At 40.3% G+C, this 23,950-nt stretch overlaps 1 protein-coding gene across 1 annotated transcript in view; it reads left to right on the forward strand.

Annotated features, from left to right (window-relative positions):
- Window positions 1-17,727, forward strand: part of KCTD1 (potassium channel tetramerization domain containing 1) — a 72,488-nt gene extending 54,761 nt beyond the window's left edge. The window contains exons 3-5 of the mRNA XM_067290023.1: window positions 10,079-10,223; window positions 12,546-12,851; window positions 16,513-17,727. Of these exons, the coding sequence (XP_067146124.1) occupies window positions 10,079-10,223; window positions 12,546-12,851; window positions 16,513-16,671 (610 nt within the window). The 3' untranslated portion in view covers window positions 16,672-17,727. The remainder of the gene's footprint in view (window positions 1-10,078; window positions 10,224-12,545; window positions 12,852-16,512) is intronic.
- The last annotated feature ends 6,223 nt before the right edge of the window (window positions 17,728-23,950 follow it).

The raw sequence follows: 23,950 nt of genomic DNA on the forward strand, positions 1-23,950 counted from the left end.
AAAGAAGATTAGGGCTGCCGGGGCGGCCTTAGTTTGTCGTCTTCACGTATATGCAAAGTGATATCATCTCTAATACGTGGTTGCCTACTGCTGTTTTTCTTCTGTGGGAATCCTTCATTCAGTGCACAGAGAAATATGACGCTCAATTAATAAACAGCTCTTCAACATCTCCTGTTCTCCTCATGGTTCAGCATGTGTCCTTGAGCCATATTTTCTGCTCACTATTCGAGTCCTGCTCTGAAGACAGTCGTCAGTCTTCTCACGTACTTTTTTGCAGCATTCCTAAGTCTAGGACCTTCTTGTTTCACTCATGGCAATTTGTGTTTGAGGACAGAGATATAACATGAAACGAGCTGAGACCAGAAGACATGAAAGTTGTGAATAATTTAGAGTGCTGGATGTGAGGCCAATGCTATCTGATACTTCACAGCACTTAGCGCTGTGTACCGCTTTTTTGTGGGAAGCACAGTTCCCCTGCAGTTCAGTCCAGGAGCTCTCAGCACTTCTGCAAACCAGCCCCAAAGTCTTACAGTAAGAGCTCAGAAAAAGAGGAGTGCGCACTTCGGGCTGGCATCACACAGGGACTCCAGCACACAAGTGGACGGAACAAACTTTTCCAGGGCAGCCTCTTTGTGCCTTACCTCCGTTCCCTCCCTGCAACCCCTGCCTCGTTCGTCAGACATCCCTTATTCCTACAGCAAATGAAGCAAGGGTCCTGTGGGCAAGGGTCTGCTACACTGTCTAACCCTGGCTTATCTCCAGGTTGTCTACTGCCAAAATTGAGCGTACTATGGGGAAAAAAGAAGACTGCCATGTCATTAAAGACTGAGTCTAAAATGTTTTGTGCAGGGGGAGGCTTGCAAATTAAAGTTGCAGAAGCACCTTTATATCTGACATTTCCTAACTTGTGACACTTGGTTTGATCACCTTAATAATGTTCTTTATGCATGTACTTTTTTTTTCTTGTAAGACGGTAAGAACCCGTGTTCAGCTGCAGGGTTGAAACCTGCTAATCGGTTTTACAGGCTTCTGATGCACAAGCTAGTAGTAGCAAATTGTTGTCCTCTTTGTGAATTATACTCAAGAAGGATGATTCAGACTTTGCAAGTGACTTTCACAGGTATTGAGAGCAGAGGAATGAGGAGGTTTGAGAATACTTTATTCCTGTCTGGGTTCTGGAGGAGAGTGTTGTGTGGGGACACAGACTCTTCGCAGTTAAGAGCTAAAGGTTTTAGAAGCACTTTCTCTCTTTGGATTTTATTGATTAGACAGTGAGAAGCTGTTACTTTAGCTTTAATGTAGAAGTGGTCTCTTTTTCCCTAGAGGAGTAGTTATAATAGGATTCCTTGTACGGTACCAGAGGTTAGTTGTAAAATCTGTTGCCTTTATGGACTGAAATGCAAAGGAGTTTGTGCAACTCTTGCACAGGGAAAGGCATGTGCCATCTTGTCCTGTCTATGGCAACGCGTTGTCCTTCCTCGTAGAGGAGGCGGCAGTTAACAAAACAAAATAGATAGGATTTCTGGCTAAGTGACCAGTCAGAATTGTGAGTATCTTGGAATGTCTGGTTGCTTATGATTTCATTGCAATTATTGTTATTTACCGGGGCTCAAAGCAACCACAGACGAATAAAATGTGATGCCTGGTTCCTGAAGTAACTTTCTGAGAAAGGGCAGAGTTAGGGTTATCATAGATCATGCACTCTTAACCCTGTGATATTTAATGTTTTTGGTTCCAGAACTCATTTTGCTGATTCTTTTCTAAGGGATTTAATGGAGGACTCTCAGAGTGTGTTTCCTAATTTCCAGTGATCTGTATGTGAAATTTTGATACCAAATGTTCTTGAGTGTACAAAGGAAATACTGAGAGTTAGCAATGCTCTGAATGAAATTCATGAAAGCTGGGGTGCAAATTTGATGCACCAAGGAAAGACATCAAAGAATTTCCCCCATTCTGAGAATGATTGTTTCTACATCCAGATTTTTGAAAGTGAAATGTTTCTTGTAGCTTTTTTTTGTTTTTTTTTTTTAAGTTTTTGTGTGTGTGTGTGTTCTCTCTTTGTGGAATTTAAGTTTACAGGGTTTATTGATAGAGATTTGAAGATGGGTGTTACTAACATATCTTTTTAAGAAAAATTGCCAGACTCGAAGGAGAGTGGGTTGGAGCTAGTATTTTTATTTTTATTTTTTTTTTCCCTAAACGTGATCCCAACACACAAGTTCTACTTTATTGCACTGCTGACTGCAAAGGGGTTCGGTGTTCTGAATATACAGATTATCATGGCCTTTGGGATGCTATGTATTCAGCAATTTAGCTGCTTTCGCCTTTTGGTATTGAATGATAAATACTCCTGTTCTGCTCCTATCCTCCGTTATCTGTACTCACAGCAAACCCAACCATCTTAAACATGATTAAAGTATAATTCAAAAGTTATTAGCTAATTATAACGCAAAGTACTTAATTTGCCATTGCACCCTAATAACTTAAAGGTACTCCTGATAACTTGGTAATAACTGTATCATAAGCAAAAGGATACGGTTGCTACTAACTTAATAGGCAGCTTCCCTCAAGATAAAACATAAATAATGTGCCTCAGTGAAACTGGATTCGAGCTTAGTAAAATTATCTTGGCAAGAAAACAGAGTATTTTTTAAATTTTCTGTGAAATGTTATCATTGCCAAGAAAACTTGGTTACAAAAAAATAAAGATGGAGAAAGTATTTGTGTGAATAATTGATTTAACATTTCATTGGTTTAAATGATTTTGGGAAAACTGGGTTTGATGCGCACTGGAAAACTTTAAAGTTTTTGAGGACTTGTGAGATATCAAGTACTGTTGGAGATGTGGAGCTTAAAGACTTGCAGTATGCTCGTCAGTAGATCCAGTGCGTGAGTGAACCTGAAGAACGTAGCAGGGAGAGATGGAGTTGTAACTCGTAAAATACCAGTGGTCATTTGCCTTACATCCTGGCAAACCATTGAAGCAAAAAGTCTCCTGACAGAAGAGGGACGGAGGAGGGTTTCCACCACCTCTGCCCTGTGTGGGGGTCTCCTCGGCTTAGTGCGCGGTGGTGGTAGGGCAGAGAGCTGGCCAGCCAGGTGGGGGGCTCACGGATCTTAGAGGGGTGTGCCTCTGCCCTGTAGGTAGTGGTTTAGCTGAAGCAACAAAATATTTTGGGCTTTTGGGGGAAAGAGAAGTCGGTATGGTATCGAAAAAGGTTTGAGGACTGCTCGATATCTGGAGGTGAGCAGAACTGGTGAGGGTTGCTGATGGACGCGATGTCTGGGGGAGCACCAGCAGATTCGGTGTCTGTCAGGTGGAGGAGCCTTACTTTGCCAGAAGCCCTGGGGGTTGTGGGGGTGAGGATAGCTCTTCAGTGGCATTGGGGGGACAGCTGGAGAGCAGAGGACAGACCTCCCTCAGCCAAATGTAATGCTTGTAATGCAACCTAGAGCTTCAGGAAGTTTGGCTGCCACCGTATAGAAAGTGCTTTTAAAACCCTTGCTTGCCTGGCCTTGTGTGAAAAGATGCAAATTTGGGTTGCAGCCTGTCTCTCTTATCTGTCGGTATCTCTGGTAGAGCAGAAACTGAGCAAGATGTACTGAGGAGAGAGAGGAGGTATATGGTAAAGCAAAACTTCATGTCCCATCTTTGCCAGCTCTGGGACAGCCTTCTCCTGGCCTCACCCTCGCCGGAGCAGCGCGACTGTGGGAGACACTTTCCCTCTGCCCACATGTATAGATTTCTAGCCATGAGTCACAAGCTCTTGACATCCCATCCCAACTATTTTCTCCCTTTCTAAATTGTCAGCGTTTCTATGAGTGCCGTTTGGGTCTGGGTGGATGACAGTCCTGAATTTGGAAATGAGTGTATGAATGTGCCAGGGATATGACAGAGTCTACAACTTTTAGACAGCTTTTGCAGGATATTATTCCAACCTGCACTCGCTATGAGACTGCAAATCAGTATGTTGTGTAAATCAGAGGGACTTCCTGTACTAGCTTTATTTTAGAAAGAAATTATTATTTCTGGTGTAAGTCTCATAGGTTGCTAGATCACCTGTTTAACAGGGAAAATGCAGATTTAAATTTTTTTTAACTTCCTTTTCAAGCAAATAGAACTTGGGGTGTTGCTGTTTTCTTCTGGGGCCTTTGCTGTCGATTATTTAGTTTATCCCAATGTTCCCTGTGACCCACATATCCTCTTTTGTTTGACTCTCATTTATTGACACAACATCTTCACCCTCATCTGCAGGATATAAAGCTGTAGTTCACTCTCTAGTGTAAGCAGCATTCCTGCAACATGACTACATGGTGTTGTGCAATATATTCTTTTCCAGTTAATGTGTCAGTTTGTCCGTGTGGGTTAGATCCAATGACTATTAGTTCATTTTGTAATATGTCTGATTTTGCTTTCATCTCTGCTCCTGGTGCTGTCTCTGATCAGGCAGGTTATAGCAAATCCCATGTTTCGTTGTGTTGTCTCTGCTGTATTCCGTAACGATACCGCCTCACTCATCGTTTCACATCCTTCCCATCTGTTCTTTACGTAGTTCACTCTGCATTTAAGACCACTCACCACTCCCTGTCTGTCTCAATTTCCTCTAAGTGTTTCATTAGCCCTCTGAGTTTGCCCTTGTGTTTTCTTTTGCCTCTGTGCTCACATAACAATCCTAAGGTGTTTGAAATGGTCTCCATGTAAATGATTCAGTTCTTTAATCTCCAGCAATTATTTCCACAAAGGTTTCTGACATCACTTCCACTCGGTATCTACGATTTATCTGTTCTCTAAAATGCCATGTAAGATTTTCTTTTAAATCTCAAAAAACCTGATGTTTTAGTACCTCCTCTTGTACATTGTTCTTGCTTTGTCTTTTTTGGATCCTGTATAAATATTTTTTTCTGTAAAAGGTTTAATAAGATTTTAGGTTTTAATACAATTTTCCCCTGTTACCTTCTCTTTAATCAGTGCATTCATGTCTCTTCTAATAATGTAGGAACTGTCTGTGCCAAGGAATTCCTGAGACTCATGGACATGAAACCTTAAATTATATGTAAGGAGGAAGAGATAAGAACAAGTTATAATAGCACTGAGAGCAAGCGATTACAACAGGGTACTTGGTTAAAATGCAGTTTTCTTAATAAATGTGCTACTGAAAATTGCAAATTTATTCAGTTATATCATGTTTACGAGGCAACTTTTGTTATGCAGAGTTATTACAGAAATTGCTAGGTATTCTGGCACTCTGGATCCGTATGACATGCGGTGTTCAGGAAAGAAGAGCAGCTTGTTACTCCTAAGAGTGGTCCTCTGAAAGATGAAGAGAAACTTACGGCCATTCTCCACTCAGGTAGTACAGCTACCTGCGTTTCTCCCGAATGTGGATATCTCTCCAGACGTTCTAGCTTCTAGTAGATAGTCCAAAATTATATAATTTAGACATATGAGGAAGTAAAATTAAATAGCCATGAGATGAGTATACCATTAAATAGATCTAATTTATAATGGCCTCTTATGCAAATTGCCTTTGAGCACTCAGTAAAAGAAAATGAAAAGAAATTAATAAGGACAACGTGGACTAAAAAGTCGCTAGGAGAAAAAAGTACAAGCCTATTCCAACTTACTCTCTGTTCACCCCGAAGTGTTAAATAAGCATTTCCATTAGCCACATAAATATAATGGAGTGATCATAAAACTTGTATTCGCTTATCCTTTATGGACCAGCCCCTACCAACTTTGCCTCAGTGGCTCCAGCCAGGTGAGTAAGACTTCATCTAAAATAACTTTTTTTTTTTTGTAATTCTCTGTCATGAAATTCATTATCTGAGGAAGAAAGATGTGTTTTCATGAGTACTTTGCACCTTCCCGGACACTGAGTATCAGACCTCAGTAAAGTCCCAGGCAGTGATTCTGCCTTGCCGTTAGCATGGGCCTCTGACCGCTGCAACAGTGCAGATATTCCACCTGCAGGAGAAGAATATCTTCTGTCAGTTTCTTAAAAAGGCTTCAGACTGGGTATTTTCCTCACTTTTTGTTGTTTTATGAAAGACACGGAGAGAGAAGGGAAAGCTAACAGCTTAGAACTGTTGAAAATGGTTTATTACAATTCTTTTCAGTCAGTTTTGAGTTGACAGTGTTCTCTGGTAACAGTAATGGTAATATGCTGAATATATTTCCTAATAAGGAATCTACATTTTCCCAGAATAAAAAATTAGGTTCATTCTGCCTTAGATCAAAAGTAATGTAATATTCTGCATGCTTGCAGACATTGGGGCTTGCTTTTTTTCCATGTTCCTTGCATCCCTTTTATTACAAAAGAGGAGAATTTTTGCTATATCCAGTGAAGCCACTAAAATAATCTGCAGGACTGTGTCATTTTTCTTAGTGCTAAGGAAGCTGTGGGATAGTTTACTACTTTTGTTAATATTGGCCATCTTTTTCTTAATTATTGTTTCCTTCCCAAATTGTCAGTTGAAGCAGAATACACTAAAGGAAAGTCTTTCTTTCTCTGTGTATAGTAATGCATATAAACATTTATACTTTTAGAGTGCAAGTTTATAAACACTCACACCATGTATACAGTTTTGCTGCAAACTGAGTGTGTTTTTATACTTGACAAACAGTACTTGTTTCTGAAGTATTTGAGAAATCCTATAAGCAATGTCATCTTCCCATGGTAGATTTTCATTCTGGAAATGCTGCTATGTGAGCACTGATCTGTGGGGAAAGTTGTCCTTATAGTGTTTTATGGAAATAAAACACTGATCTTTTCCATGACCTGTTGTTTTCTCCCCACTAAAACCAAGTTTGAGGTTGCACCTGTTTTACATCCTCAAAGTAAAAGCAAATTCTCTGACGGAAGCAGAGGTTTTACAGCGGTTGTATTTTCAGCCCTTGAAGCATGTGATTTCTGACAGTGGAATATGATACTTAAAGCCATAGACATTAATTATTACCCATTGGAGGTCGCACTTTCAACCCATGGGACATTAATTTTCCATATATACAGAAAATTCCAGCTTGTTAGCTTTAATTAAATATTTTAGAAGTACATTTTCTTCTAAATGGACTACAGCTTTTTATCCTTTACCCTTGATACTTGGCTAATTCTGCATATAATTATCAGCTTATTTTGCAAGCCGCCTTCAAAGTGCTTTCCTGTTTGGAAATCCATTCAGCTGTCACATATTTGTCATTAAAAAAAAATTGTTATCTTTGCCAATCATCAGCCAAAGTTGTCAAGAAGGAGATGGGGAAAAACATCTTTCAGGCTTTCTTGGGAAGTGCAATTACAATAAACATGACTTCACAGTCCAGTTTCGTGCCAGCAGATTGATGTCACTTAAGCATTTATCATTTCGACGTGAGACCAAGCAGAAGGAAAAGCTGAGTTCTGAGTGAAGGAGGGAATGGTTATTCAAACGTTATTGTATTCAAAACTTGGAGGGAGAGACGCGGCAGAGTTTGCCGCTGTGCTTCCAGGAAACCTCGAGTGCGGAGGGAGGATGCAGGGCAAAGGCTTTCCCCTGGTGTTGGTGTAGCCAGTTCTGCTCTGGTGGCAGGTGTAGTGAATGCTGCTTCAGGGCAGGACCGCATTACTGGGTTTCGGTCCCCGTGTTATCACAAGTCTTTCTAGGAAGCTAGAATCTGCAGTTTTTCATCTAAAAAGGAAACAAACTTTAATTTTATTTGCAGTGTTATCTCTGCTTGGGGTCCAATCTTCTGAAGCTCTTTTAACCTTTGAAAGTGTAGTTGCATATTGTAAAGTGACTGTCAGGAGGGGAACGGAAAGGCAATTTGCAGTTCCGGGGGGGGGGGGGGGGGGGAGTGTAGCTACAAGAAACAGTGTGCTACGGTCGCTCTTCCTGGTAACTCTTCCGAACTAGATCAAATGACTCTCAGGTCCCAGGCTGTATTCCTAATGTTTGTGCACTGTTGTCAGTGTTCTGATTTTGTCAGAAGACTCCATCCTCTCATACTATCTTGTTGTTCTCCTAAACAATTAATAAAATGAAAACAAAAAGCCTAGAGGTTTAAAATATGTAATTATAATAGTAATTTAGAAGTAGGAAAATGCTGCAGAAGCCAATTACAATTATACATTTCAGTAATGACTTACCTAAATATATATTTTTGTGTGCGTGGATTCCATTATAGATTCCAAGACTACATGCTTGGATATAGGGGAAAATTAATTCTAAATATGGAGTGTTACCATATTGACTATAAATGTTGCTCATCCACTTAGTGAGTAGGTATCTATACTGTATGCCCTGTCACATCTTATTTTGAGCAGCAGGGCAGACAGTAACAAATACCCATGGAAGAAAGCCTGAACTGTTCTAAGCGATAGCCTTGAGAAAAGTATTTGCTACCTGATCATTCTGCAAAACATATTTAATTCCTTATATGTTACGGATTTCATGCAAATTAAATAGGTTCAGGCATTTCCTACAGAATTTTTAATGGCCTTTTGTTTCTTTCCCAGTCTTCATTTCTCCCAGCTGGTCAGAAAGAATAAATGAGATTGGTATTCCAGTCAAAATTTATTATCGAGTATACTGTTGGGATACCTGCTACGCGCATAGATGTCTTCTTGAAGTCCGTCTGGGTTTGCGGCATGGTTTCTAAAGTGAGGCTGTGTGGCTGTGGGTGCAAAGTGGCTTTTGCTCAGCCACAGCCCACAAACTGAGTGTGATCATGGAATAAAGTGCCTCTACATCATTAAGTCCATGCTGATGTACAGCAAGATTGCTCTGTATTCTTTAGAACACTGCATAGATTTTATTATGCTGCTTCTCAAATCAGACTGGTTAAATTAGTACAAAAGCTACATATGATTGACCATTTTCATTAAAATAACGAAAACACAGAATCTGCAGAATATAGCAGAATGTAACAGGTTGTGACAAGGCTCTAAAATCATGTCCAAAAATGTCAGTAATATTTCATGCAAAATGTCCATGTGAAGTCTCAAACATGAGCTATTTTTGAGACAGTTTTGTTTACAGTTTTTTGGAGGCAGGGCATTGGAAAGAATCAGGAAGTACTTCCACATGCACATATGGGCATATAAACACACACAAAATCAAACATACCAGTCACTCCTGATGTTTTCACTGGGAAATTTCTAGTGACTCAGGAGTGTTTTGCAAACACCTCAGTGCAAAAAAATGCAACATAAATTTCATGTGCTATGTCAGGGATTTTGTTCAGGATTTCCAGCTCTTCCTACTGCTCTAATTAAATCTGGTTTTGTGAGAAACAATTATAGAAAACTTGTGTTTATCTAACAACAGTTGATGTTGCAGGAATTTTTAGCAAATGAAGACTCTCTGTGTGACAGCATGGTTCTGGTGGTGGGCGGGTGGTCTCTATAAAAGTGGAAATATTTTTCCTATTTTTAGAGCATGCTAATTGATACCTGCCACAAACAGTGTTACTTTTTCCTGTGAAATCACTGCCTCACATTGAAATATAATAACCTTTGCATCCCCAGTTACTTATTCCCACAATGTGCTGCCCCCTCATTTGTGCCTGTACAAGTGTTGGTGCATCAAAAAACCAATCTGGGTTCAAAATAACCTTTTTCTTTTCCCCAGAGATTCAACCAAAATCAGGTTTAGCATGCAGTCCCCCAGGAAGCAGAACAGATGCAACTGAGGGGTTGGTGCAGAGGAGTGTTAGGGTTAGCTGAAGGCCATTGAGAAGTGTCCCAAACCGTGGCCTGGGGCTGTCATCTCACAAGAGGTGGATTTGGGCAGCAAAGCTAGCGTGGGAAGCTTCTCCCCAGCTGAGCTGTCCCTGAGCTGGGCTTGCAAAAAGTTTGAGGCCGTGCTATGAAACACAAAAATGGATGGTTTGAAAGTAGCCCTTTCCTTATGAACTGGAGCCAAGAGCTATGTCAGTGAAGTCTGTGGGACTCTGCATGGGTGGGTTTTACTAAATGTGAGAGTTTTGCAGCGTGCGTCTGACTTCCAGCCTTTTGCAGCTCCTGCTCAGTCGCAGTAAGGGCACAAAACTGCTGAACATGGCTTGATCTGACCTTGACATTGCCTTTTTTTTTTTCCTCTGCAGAATCGGAAGACTTTTTGATGGCACAGAGCCCATTGTCCTCGACAGTCTCAAGCAGCATTATTTCATTGACAGAGATGGGCAAATGTTCAGATATATCTTGAATTTTTTAAGAACATCAAAACTCCTCATTCCTGATGATTTCAAGGTGAGATTTCAAGGGCCTTGAGTGTTTTGCATTTACCTTGCAAGAATTTGACAGCCTAATCAAAATAGAGCAGCAAACAGGAGGGGCTTTTAGAATATGACGGTTGAGTTCAGGTACTTGGCAGAAGTAATTGTGGTGTTGCTAAAGTGATATCTGTTAACCTTTCCTAGAGTGACATCAATACTAAATCTTCCTCTCCTGATGATAGCGTAATGGAGCACCCTTGCCATATTTGACCTAGGGAAACTAAGTATCATAGGATGCTCGTGGAATATAGAAAGGATGTTACAATTTATAACTGACTCTTTGTTAGTTTTGAGGTTAGTGGTTCTCCCTTCCATCTTTTGTGGTTCCCCTCTGATTGCAGTGACTCCAACTTCCAGGCCCACGTTGAAATTGAGAGAATGATGGGGGAAACCATGATACCAACAAAATAAACTGCTCTCATGGTAATATTTGAACATTGGGTCATAGAATGTTTTTTTCTCTAAACTCTTGAATACATGCTGGAAGTTTAATTTTAGAAGAGAAGTCAGGGATGAATATTTCCACATTCAGTATTTAGACTTTATAGAAGAGTCTGTTTTTTTTTCCTTTTTAATAACAAATTAAATTTGTGCTAATTCACCACGTCAGGTACTAGCCTACAGAGGCAGAGTTTCAGACGCGTTGCGATGTTCTGTGTTTATCCACTTGTACGTATGTGGGTGTATACGTGGTGTCAACGAAGTGAGAGCTGGAGACCACAGTTACAATCAGAACAGATCTTTATCATGACTTTATGAATGCATACCAAAGTAGTTTGCTGTGCCATTAGTTCACAGTAGGAAGTCTCGCAATTCAGATTGATCGGGAGAGGTGATGTGGAAGGGTTAGAGCAGTTTGCACTGTTGTGCAGCCTTTTATCCCTCATATTTAAGAGACAGATTTTTCAGGTGTTTGGGGCATAACAGGTGTTATGTTCAGTTTAAGAGTTATATTGCAGCAATCTTTGAATCATCTGCAGTAGACACATACTTATTTTTTCCATGCATGACAATGTTAGACTTACCTAAATAATGTGGGAGTTTAGAAACTGATACTGATAAGCATCATATCCCTCTTTTGAAGCCTTAGAATGTCTTTGTGCTGCTCTCAGCACTTGTCCTAAAGGTAATCAGAAATACAGTAAAAGGAAAAAACCGCTTCCATATAGGATTAACAAATCATATTTGCAGAGCCTTTTAAACACATAAATATACTGTAGCAGTGCTGAAATTAAAAATGTAACTCCTGGCAAGTTCACCCAACCAACATGATGTTCAAAGGGGTCCCTTCCAGTTATGCTTTAAGTTGTCCAAAAGACCAGTGTTTCTAATGAACAGTGATCCTTCTTTCTTAGAAATATAGACTCTAGATGATTTTTTTCTTAGGCATTAAATGTAAGCAGTATTCTGAACATAATTCAGATATCCTGTGCTCATAAAGTATTCTGTCTGCAGCTCAAATTCAGTGCTATATTGACTATGGTGCCACTGTTTCCTTGCTGTCATTCTATTCCTCTGTCTTCCCTAATTCTCATGTATTGTTTTTCTCTGTATAAATATTTTCCAAATGATCTTATGCTCTTAAACCTAGAAAAACAAGATTTTTTTTTTTGTATTTAAAATATGGCTGTAGATGAACTCCAGATCATCAGTTCTAAATTACCTCTATACTGGCTATGCTTAGAAATGCATTCTCTCTGCTCTGGTGTTTAAGACAATGTAGTAAACAATACTGTTGGCAAAATGTGGAGGTATTAAAAAACACTTAATTTTTAAAATGCAGTAATATATGCAATTCATTATGCAAATATCTGAATCATTTCACACTTAGAACCATTGCAGGCTCCTTCATTTACATGCTTATACCTGTTACTATGCCTGCTAGTGTCGCTGTAAGATGCGATGGATCCTGAAGATGGATTCTCTGAATCCTGATTGAATTCTGTTCCATCTGTTCAATGAGGTCATTATTTTATGACATCACTATGGGGATAAAGATTTGGGAAAAGGTGGGATGTGACTGTCTGGATTATTTCATGACATGAGGGAGTTAAGTGAGCATAACTTTCCCCCCTCCCCTCACAAATGCTACCATACTCAGTCTGTTTCAAGTGGCTGGTGATAATTTTTTTTGCTTGCACTGTTATTTTATTATACCTTCCTACACAGTAATTGTGAAGCATTTCTGAAGGGTTCCAGATCTAGAAAAATGTTAGCCTGAATAACCATATATATTAAGTGGTGCATTAGCAATGCCTCTTTCTTAATTGTGCACAGTAACGTATATGTCTTTCAGGACTACAGTTTGTTATATGAAGAAGCAAAATATTTTCAGCTTCAGCCGATGCTAGGAGAAATGGAAAGGTGGAAACAAGACCGGGAAACTGGCCGCTTTTCAAAGTCTTGTGAGTGCTTGGTGGTGCGAGTTGCCCCAGATCTTGGAGAGAGGATTACACTGAGTGGTGATAAGTCATTGATAGAAGAAGTGTTTCCAGAAATTGGTGATGTGATGTGTAATTCTGTCAATGCTGGCTGGAATCATGACTCGACGCATGTCATCAGGTTTCCATTGAATGGATACTGTCACCTCAACTCAGTTCAGGTAGGAAGTCACGTATGCAATTTTTGGAAGGGAGTTTGCTGATGGGGTGCCAGTGGATTGATCTGCTTCTCTGTCACTGGAGGGTTTCAATGAACAAAATCAAATGGAGACTCTGAGCTACTTACTTAGTTCTATGGGTCAGGCCTGCTTTCTCAACTTAATTCGCATGCTTTGTGACCAAATCTCTTTGCAAAACAAACTACAGCAGTGTTAAAAACCTGCTTTAGGAGGTACACGTTTACCTGAATATAAAGACATTGTGTACTTGATGAAATACTTTTTGACATTCGAATATAAGGTGACCATTCAAGCCTGCTTCCTGTCCCTTGCCCTGCTTGTTATAAATTGTTTTCTGGACTGACGGGAAGCCACAGGGACATCTCAAGACAAGGAGGGAAGATACCACATCCTGACAGAGCTATCGTATCCTCTTGTGGAGATGAGGGCTCTGTTCCTTCCTTCACCTGCAAAGGAAACAACTTCCACATGCTGAGAAAGGTAGCAGAGATGCTCTGATTTATTAGAGTCTGTAGGAGCTCTGAAACTAGACAGGAAGTGCAAAGGAACAAAAAAGTAAAGACCCAGTCTCTCATTCAGGGTATTAAGTGAGAAGTGAGGGGAAAGGGAAATTAGGATGAGTAAAAGACAGCTGGATTCAGATACTGGCTACCAAAAGGATGGCATCCCTTCCATGAAGGGAAAACATGGGTGGTCTCCTCCTCTTCCTCTTCCTCCTGAAATAAAAGCCAGTATCTTCTGGAGAAAGGAGATACCTGCAGCTGTGGAAGAAGGCATCTGTTGAGTCTTAGTGATGTAGAAGCATCTCAGTGCCTCAGATGCTAATACTTCTTGAGTAGATGTATTGTGTTGCCCTATATTTTCTAATTTAGGATGAAGATAGCTCATTCTTTTTCCCTTCTTGATGAGCTAATAAAAACAATGATATGTCTGTTATCGCAGATGGGCACCTATCTGTATTTTCATGATCTTAAGGAAGGTCCTCCTCTTTCACATTCAGTATTTTTCCTGTTTTATTATGACATAGTAGAGGATGTAGCAATATATTAAAAAAGCACCAGTTATTTTAAAAAAATCTAATATGAAATGGAAATGAAAGAAAAATTTGGGGAGACAAGTTCAAGTAATTTTTGGAAGAACTGTAATCAGCTTTCAAGTTATAGTATCATCTGTCTTGTCCTCTGTGTTGGTTTAAAAACAAAACAGAAAACAAACAAACCTGTCTCCGTCTAATTAGCACATCCTGTGCTAATTTGAAATTGTCATTAGTACAGTTGATGCTGTTTGGTTTAGATTCACCTACTAAATGCTCCAGACTCACAGGTAAGGTCTTTTACAGAAAAGACTTGCAAACTGAGCTTGACATCTTTCCATCTACCAGCTCTTTCCATCCTGGTAGAAAAGCTCTGCTCCTCACCCCAAAGAAAGAGAGCCAAGCATTGGAATATGCTCTGAGGGCTCACTAGGTATTGTATATGTGCCAGTTCTATAACGCAGCAGTATAGCTAGACCTATCAAGACCTATCAAGACACTGTTAACATATGTTATGCTTGGACAGTTGTGTTTCAGAGGAGTTTTTATTTTTATTTTTTTTTTTGATGGCCTTTACTATCGTGTTGAAACATCAAGGGTTTTTGTCATATTGGCTGATACACGTTTCAGGCATTCCTTCAACGTTTAGATTTATAACTGAAAAGGGATATGACTTCAGAGAGGGTTATTTGTCCACAGAGCTTATGATAGTTGTCAAAGCAGTATTTGTTTATCCTGATGTTTAATCATGCAAGTAAGAATTGCCAAGTAGATTTACTCATGTGAGAAACTGAAGTCAGAGTGGAAAAATATGCTTAGGCTTCTGGAGAGAGGATGATCCCATGGTACCTGTGTTGCTGTTGATGCATCCTCCGTTATTTGGGGACATAAGCACCTCAAAATCCTACTAACAGTGTGAGATGGGACAGGGACTATTTGTAGACCTGGAGAGTGATGTGCAGACTAAAGGGTTTTCCCAGGGCTGGGCTAGTTTCCTGACCAATTATTACCATCATGTTTTCTCTCACAAGCTAAGTTCTCCTGCTGTATTTCTCAGTAGTTTGCATTCAGACATATTTTGGGGATTTTGGCTTATAAGATTAAAAGCTAAAGATGGGGATAAATAGAAACTGCACTGAAATTCTAATGTGTACTTTTTTCATGAATTTCTTTTCTCTTTTCCCACTCCCTCTTCTTTGAGATTTGTCTGCTGCGTAATTAGCTGTGCTCAGGTATTTTGGAGAAACATTTGCCGACCTGAAGCAATGCATGTAAAAACGTGGCAAGTCTTGTAGTTTTAGGCATTTTAAACCACAGCTCACTTCTCCCCCCGCCCCAATGCTCTGCAGTTTTCTGCCACTCTGTTTTCCCCTGCTGTCCTAGTATATGCTGTGAGCCAATTTGTTAATTGGTGAAATAGCTAGGAAAAACTCAGTATTCCCCCTGCTTTCTTGTGTATGAACAGAGAGCAGTGAAAGCTGCTCATGGCAGAGAGGAGTCCCGTGAACAAACCCATTCCCAGCGCAATCCCGGGGAAGTCCAATCACACTGGACAGGGTCCCAATTTTTTTTGTGGGGGGGTGGTCTGCAAGCGTCTGCCTCCCCTGGCAGTGGAGGAGACCCTGAGTAGACCCTGGTGACACCCCATGATAGTCTCCTTTGCAGGTGAGGAGAAGGAAGTCCACAAAGCAGAATAGATGGACATATGAAGATGAAAGTACCAACGAGTATAAACAGGAGAAAGAACACATAAGCCCTGAAGTTATGCTAAAAGAGCATGAACAAGGATAATTTAAAAAAAAATGTGGTATGGAAGGAAACCTGGTGCTCGCATGCTCTTAGCAGCCTAGCACTGATGTTAGGACCCAAGATCTCTGTGGAATCTGTTCAACATGTGGATCCTCTTGCTCTTTCACAAGCCTTTTCTGTCTTGTTAGGATTATCAGCAAAGCCCACAGAGGGCTTTTTGAATTCCCTTGACTCCTTTTTTTCTTTTGTGCCAGCGTATCTTCCACTGCAAGTGCACTTAGGGTGTAAAAAGGGAGGAAAGATGTTGTGTAGGCACAATTTTTTAGTCCTATAATTAAAGTTAAAAGGTCCTATGTTTACCACAGATAACATTATAACCACAGATCTTTGAAATCACTGTCAGTTTTTAAGCCTCTGGAAAATCTAATGGTAACTTTTCTTAAATTGTAATCATAGTAACTGTGTTATCACTATGTAGTTTATATTTATTCAGCATTCTCCTTTGTCTGCTGTGGAATCCTGTATTTTCCATTTTGCATTGTAAATATGAAGCAGAGAATGCATTATTTATTTCAGACATGTTTTTGTTGATAGAAAAATACTGTATTTGTTGACAGTACTAAAAATATTTTTTTCTCCATTTTTCTTCTTACTGTTCAGTCACCAAAGTCAGCAGAAACCAGTCCAATCAGATGAAGCTTAGGGACCCAGTTAAGGCATTCCAGCAGAGGTTGTTTGTGGATCTGTATAACAACTTTTGTTTCATAGCTGGATCCATTTGCACAAGGCAGGCATCGTCCTTGGACAGCAAATAGTCTGTTTATTTACTTATACATAGGTGTTTGTTTGCTTTTTTTGCAGGTACTTGAGAGGTTACAGCAAAGAGGCTTTGAGATTGTTGGCTCATGTGGAGGTGGGGTGGACTCTTCCCAATTCAGTGAATACGTACTGAGACGAGAACTCAGAAGGACATCTCGTGCACCCTCCGTCATTCGAATAAAGCAAGAGCCTCTGGACTAAAATGGACATGTTTCTTTATGCAAAAAAAAAAAAAAAAAAAGAGGAAAGAAAGAGGAAAAAAAAAAAAGAAAAAAGGGGGACATTTCATGTGCAGTTTGGACTCCAAACAAGTCCTGGAACCTAAAATTGAATAAAAGACACATTTATATCAAATATAGAGACCACACCTGAATTCATATGGGAACATTTGGAATAGTAGTAATAATAATAACCTCAAGGTGTAAAAGAAAACATATATAAAATATGTATGTATATGTATGTATGTACATATATATACGTATGTATATGTCAAAAGGTAGGAAATGCAACAAAAAAAAGTGGTAGATGAGGTTGGTGCTGTGATGGCCATTAAGTGTCCTAGGCCTTACTCGGGCCCACTTAACGGTATACAAGCCATTACCATTGGGGGATACATAGACTACTCTTACACATTTTTCATTGCCGAACAGCCATCCACTTTTTAGTGTGTACACCTTGATTCAACTTTATTTGCATATGGAGGTTTATGTCTGTCTTTTTTAGAGGTGGATGGGCAGGCGTTCAGGAGACGACCATCCATTGCATTGGAAAGCTAGTCGACTGAAATTTTAAATGTAGTTTGTACAGAAGTCGCACACTTTTTGTCTGCCCTCACAGATGTGAAAGGTTAACTTTTCTTTTGAATGAGTTTTTTGTTGTTGTTTTTTTTGTTTTGTGTTTTTTTTTTTCAAAGGGGGCCAGAATAATTAATATTTGGTAGAGATGCTCTGGTTTGAATCTGCTGCTTTCCTACAATTTTTCAAATTTTATAATGTATTAAATACAATAAACTCTGTTTAAAATAACGAGGGTCTGATTTAAGCCAACGAAAGCAGGAAGGTGGGGTGCCGCTCCCTGCGCTTGAGCCCGCTGAGCGGCGCACCCTGCGTGCCGCGAGTGGCTGCAGAGCAGTGAGCGATCCTGCCGGCAGCGGGATGCTGCGAAGCCAAGGCACGGCAGAGCGAGTTAAAGGCAGCAGACGCTGTTGTGGGTTTGCGTTGCAGGAGCTGTCTGGTGCGCCTTATGTTGCTGATTTTCCTCCAGCGCTGTTCTTTTAAGCTCTGCCCCAGTTTAAAGAGAGGCTGTTGGTCAAACATAAAAATAGAGCCAGTTCAACGCAGGGAAACCAGTCAAGAAAATGATTCCTGGTTCTGTAAGCGAATATGTAACCATTAATAGCTGCATCGCTCCTTCTTCAGGAAGGAGTTGGCAGCTTTAATTCTCAAATACCTTGCCCTGATGAGTGTTAGTCAGCCTGTTTGTTTTTTAATGTTGTTAATTTCCCGTGTTTAAGACAAACGTTCTTCTCTCCAGAAAGTAGGACTGTCAGCCCCTCGTGTTACGCTGTCGCCTGCATTATTCTTATTAGTAGGCAGTAAGTTCTGTGTAGTTACCCTGCGAGCTGTAATTTTGCAAAGTCTCACCGAGATCAGCTACGCGCCTGCTTGCTTCCTTTCGGTGAGATTTTACAAACGTGCCATGTAATGGTGCTGCTGCACGAACTGTTCACAGGTTGACGCTTCCATCACAGGAGACGCACCAGCAACCACATTTTTTCCTCCAAAGTATCTTTTTATGCAATATTACAGAATATGACTGTATATTCATCTTAGTATGGAAATTTATATTGACTCAATGGTGCAGGCATTCCATTCATTTTGGTGACACTTTGCTATTTATTTAAGAAAAGAAAAAGAAATTGTTAAAGTAAATATGTGTAACGAGGTTTTTAATATAGTCTGATAACTCAGTTAGCATTTTTCTGTTTTTTATTAAAATTTGTCAGAGGGCATACTTCAATACTTGTCTGGCAGCACATATCAGTGTGGTTTTGAAATTATGGAAACATGGAAATGGGCAGGGGGGGACACTCCAAAAATTAAAGTTCATTAGCTGATTATTAGATCTTCATGTGATGCTGATCTGTTGGTACAAATTTACACAATACTGGAGCAGCTGCATCGTTGGAAATGCTTGTTTTCAATTAGCAGCAAGTAGTCCTCTTACAAAATAAACAAACACTTGCTTCTCCTGCCCCAAATTTGGTTGTTAGTTTGCGTAGAAGTCAGAAAGCAAAAACCATGGGAAATAAATACTTTTCGCAGATCTCCAGACTGCTGGAAGCGCCACGAAAGTTGTGAAGCTGAGAAAGAGGTCAATCCCACGAGCTGCGAACATGCTGATGCAAAGCGGTGTGAAGTTGCAGAGACTATTTCTTGCAGAAACCCTGCTGACGCTTCCCAGCGTTGGGGTCCTTCCGGTGCGTACCAGAAGCAGTGTATGTACCTGAGGATATGGTTCTGCTGTCTGAAAGCCAGAGGTACTCCCAAATCCCGATGTGCCCTGCTGTCTGCGGCCTTCCCGCAGTCAGCCACCGGCAGAGGTGTTGGAGGGAGATGCCCAGGCAGGGGCTGCGGCTCTGCACCCGCCGGCTGGCCCCCACCACTCACCCCTCCGAAATGGGCACCCCAGCTCCAGCAGGGCCAGCAGCGGGGTGCAGAGGGGCACCGCAGTGCGGAGTGCCAGTGCGGGCGAGATGGGCATCAGCGGAAGAGCTCACTTGGTCTTCCCTCCCAAGCTTTGCTGCTGATGCCGTTTGCTATGTTGTTTTTGAAGCTCGTAGGTTTTGCTAAGCAGGTGGTTTTACTTGTTCAGCACATATCTGTCTGGCTCGACAGCACGGAAGAGATCGTTGTGCTCCTTCCCCATCCCTGACTGGTTGCCCTTCCACTGCATGCACGACTGCTGTGGATCGAGTCCTAAATCGCCTGCAGATCCCGAATGTCAGTGTTGCTGCACTTTTACATGGTAGTCATGGAGTAAGGGGTCATCAAAAAACAAAGCAATGGTTAATGAAAAATGATATGCAGTAATAAACTAGATGTAGATCTTAGAGAGTAAATTAGAGTCGTCCTGTTTGCAATTGAGGCTCGTAACAATGTGTTTTTAACATGTTCTTTAGAAAAACTGATCAACAGACAAATGACCAATATATCCAGGAAGGATGCAAAGAAAAAAAAGACCAGACTATGGTCAGCTCTTTTCTGGAGGTTAGTAATTTTGACATATACAATAGTTTAAATTTATCTAATTTTTTATAAAAGATATAACTGCATTTTATGTCATCAGTGGTGCTTTATTTAACTAGTAAGTGGAAGAGTAGCAGCAAACAGTAGCTGCCGACCTTGTGCTGCTGGTGACTCAAGTAAGCAGCTGTCAGGAGAACTGCTGTGGACACGCAGAGTGCAAATGCCCCACGACACCCCTCCTTCCAGTGAGACCCCGGCAGAGGAACTGTCTTCATTGTTGCTTTTTGTAATGGTAATGCCAGATTTCTCCAACAACCGTCACCACAGGGGTTAGTTCTTTCCCTAATGCCTCCTTAATATACTACACAACCACGTAACATAAGCACAGATCCCGGTGGTCTCGGGTTAACCTTTAAGGCTGTCAGTGTCCCATCGAAGACTGTCTTAATTTACCCTGCTCTGGTTTCACCAGATAGGACAAAGTGAAGTCCCACTTTTAGTCAAGATGTTAATCTCTTTTTTAGAAATGCTACCCATAAACAAGTACTACTAATTTTTTTACCTCCAGGTTCTTATTGGCCAGGTAGTTTGGCCCAGCTAGTATGTCCTTCCATTGCCATGTGTCTAGAAGGAAACTTACTTATAATTTCAGTGGTTGATTAGCACAAGCATTTATAGTTAGGACATTATCTTTTGATGTCTGATAGAATCCTGTTCCCTCCCTATTACAGTAAAAAAAAAAAAAAAAAAAAACCACCAGGTTGATCTTGCAGATCCATAAAATGAGAATCCATTACAAAATCCAATGGGGACAACCTACTACCATGTGAAAACATGAAATCTGAAACACCCATTCAATTATTTCTCTTTATGTTAAACAAGCACTGATTTCAATTTGAAGAGAAGCATTTTGTTCATGAGCCTAATTTTTTTGCAGCAACCTTTAAAAATTGGTTGATATACTGATTACAGGATTTTTACCATCACCCGCATGACTTGTCAAGTGCATTTTTCTTTAAAGTTCCCATTTTTTAAGTATTTGGGGGGAGGGAGAGTTGGTTTTAGGCAGGAAAAAAAGGATTTTTTTATTGACCAATGGTCAGTTTTGAAGAGAAATAAAAACATTTATTTCCGCCTGTCATTTCTTGACTGCAGAATTCTATATTATGAATTATTTCTAGGGACAACTGGTATTTATATGTAGGCATTCTTGCTGCCTGAGGTTTATTTGCAGTGGAAATGAAACCAAGAAACCCTTAGGCCCTGTAGACCAGTTGCTTTTTCTCAGGCTTCAGTTTGAGTGGTTTATTATTTCTTGAGGGTCTGGAGGGATCACCACCACTAAAAATCAATACTTTGCAGCAAGTCCCTGTGTTGGCTTTGGCTGCTGCCTCATTGATCTGGGTACTGAAGACCCCAAAACAGACTTGGCATTTTGGGTTCTCCATCTGAGATTGAAACTGTTAAAATTGTGTCCCTACCCTTCTTCCAATAAAGATGCACATGTAAAGCGCAAAAATTCATCCCAGAGTTGTGTAGTTATAACCTGAGCTGGAGTCCTGGTCACCAGCTAGGGGAGCTAAAACGTCTGCGCTGGGGGGGATGTCAGCACCAGCCCCCTGAAGCATCCTCTGCTTGTACAAGATCAGACTCCAGAAATGGAGGTGTCCTCTGCGAGATGGTAGATAGTCTGGTTTTCCTTACATCTGTGATTTTTTTTTCCCTGTAGATTTGTTTGCTAGCAGCTTAAAGTGTTATGCCCCTAAAATAAGAATATATTATTTTTTAACTGCCATCAGATGTGAAGGGCCAGGTTCCACTTTCTGCCTCTATTCACAGCAAGCAGTGACTCCTCACCTAAGATGTGAACTGAATTATAGATTTGTGGAAAATGGGGATTATGTGGAGATGTGCAGAACGATGATCAGCTGTCTGTATGTTGTATAGACAAAAATTGTGTGTTATCTCTATTGCGTGTTCTTTTTAAAAAACACAGTATTTTTCCACTGCGGGTCAGAGGAAGTGTGATTCAATCGGACCCTTATCTCACAGCCGCACTGAAGTTGTGCGTTCTTGAGCTCTTCTTTTTGGATTGCCTGTAAATCTGATATGTGACTGCTGCAGGTGCTCTCCCTTTGCAAGCGGTCTGTGCTTTAGTCCTTGTCAATCCGAGCCAGTCTGCTCCGCTGCTCTTCAGAGTACAACTCCAGTTTGCTTTTTTCGGGTGAGCAGTGGGAGGGAGGGGGGAGACAGAGAGATATTTGTCTCTGTACTCGAGTTCGGGCTGATAAACAATATCTCATCTATAACCCCAAGTGGTCTTCTGGTTTCTGTTCTATTATCTATCTTACCAGTATTATTAATTTTTCTGAGGAAACTATGTAATGTGGGTTGCCTGGCTTTGCCCCGTCACCATTACAAAATAGTCTAATATGTTGAGTATGGCAATGTGTTAAGTGCATGCCACAGTTTGGGCATTGATTTAAAACAAAAACTACATTTCATGAAGTCCCCTAAACTCACATACTGTATTCATTCTGCCTTCCGTGCAAACCAGGGGGTTCAGGGAGGATCACAAATGGATGTTTGACACTTCATTTGATTAATCCCAAACAAATTAAGCTCAACAGAAAAACAAAACAAAACAAAAAAACAAAAAAAAAACAAGCAGAGCATGGACACAGGATCTAAAGATCTGTAGCAAGGATTCCAGTAATCCTTACAGCTTCTGAATAAATAAATACTTCAAATCTGCATGTCTTGCATTAAATACATTTATTGCCAGATAAATAATGAAACTAGCTGTGCATTTTTTTCCCCTCACTTTCTTCAGTTCGGGAGGCTTGTTTTTCTTCTGCTTGGGGCTGTGCCTAGGCAGCTCAAGAGTAATAATTTTGGCCCTAATGCAGTACTTTGTCTCTTCAAAGCATTGTACAAACCTTCAATTAAGCATCTCTCTACCTGCAAGGGAAGTAGGTGGTAGCAATAAGCTCATCTTACAGCTGGGGAAACTAAAGAGGATTGACTTCCAAGCACACTGATGGCAAGCTACACTTCAAGATTTATGTTTAACTGCCACCCCATCTTTTACAACCACTCTTAGAGTGTAAAAGACTTTGAAATCAGTGAGGTGCTATGACTTTTTTTTTTTTTTTTAAGCTGAGAGTTAAAAGCTATTCAAGCAAATATAAGGCATCCATGAGATGTCTGAATAGGCTTTAAAAATACCACTACAAGCATGTTAGGCTTGATATTCTCTTTTTTTTTTTTTTCCTAATTCCTTCCCAGCTGAGATAAAAATAAATGAACAAAAATCCCCTCACCTTTCATGTTTTAAGTAGGCTCTACTAATGTCTTCATCTTTCTCTGGCTCAGCTCTTCAGTAATGACTGTAATTTTCTATGTATGATATTTCAGTTCCTTACCACAGAACTCAGCCATCACAGGAGAGAAAAAAAAGCAATAAACAAAAAATCCCTGGTATAATTTATGAAAGAGCTTCAACTGTTCATAGGGATCACAACAAAATCCAGATGTGCACCAGGACGGTCAGTGGTGGGGATGTTTTGAGCTTGGCTGCTGACATTAGGCAAGGCACATCTGGCTCTTGGCTTCAAATGTTTCAAAATCACAACACCAGGAAACTGGGGCTTAAACCCTTACAGACTATCTATCTTCTTCCTTAAGCATCTGCTCATCTTTCTCACAGTTGTAGCTTTTGGATGAGTAGTTTAAAACCTGTGCTATAGTATCATCAAACATAACCGATGCAACTATTCCAGTAGAAAACCGCTTGGCTCAGGGACAACTGTTGTGCAGAAAAATTCTCTTCTGATGCATTATTGATAGACGTAAGTTAAAGCCATAAAGCTTGCAGCTTTATCAGGCAATATCTACTAAATCCTGGAAGCATGTAAGATAACCTAAATGTAATCATCTACTGCATACCAGCTCCTTCAGTGATGGATAGCACAACAAAAGCAGGACTAATGAAAAATTAATGAAAACAGTTACTTCCATAAGAAAAATGATCTGTTTTCTCCCACCTTCATATTGATTTTAACTGGCCCTGTAATTGGAAGTGTATAATTTTTTCCTAAGGTAAAGAGGATCGAGGGTGAGGGAGAGTGAGCGTATAATTCTATTCATGTTTGTGACATACTTTCAGGCTACAAAAACAAAGCATTTTCCTTAGGATGTTGAAGCTGCCTGTGAATGCACACTTCAAGCAT

Source organism: Apteryx mantelli, chromosome 2 (assembly GCF_036417845.1).
Source record: "Apteryx mantelli isolate bAptMan1 chromosome 2, bAptMan1.hap1, whole genome shotgun sequence".
Classification (NCBI taxonomy): domain Eukaryota; kingdom Metazoa; phylum Chordata; class Aves; order Apterygiformes; family Apterygidae; genus Apteryx; species Apteryx mantelli.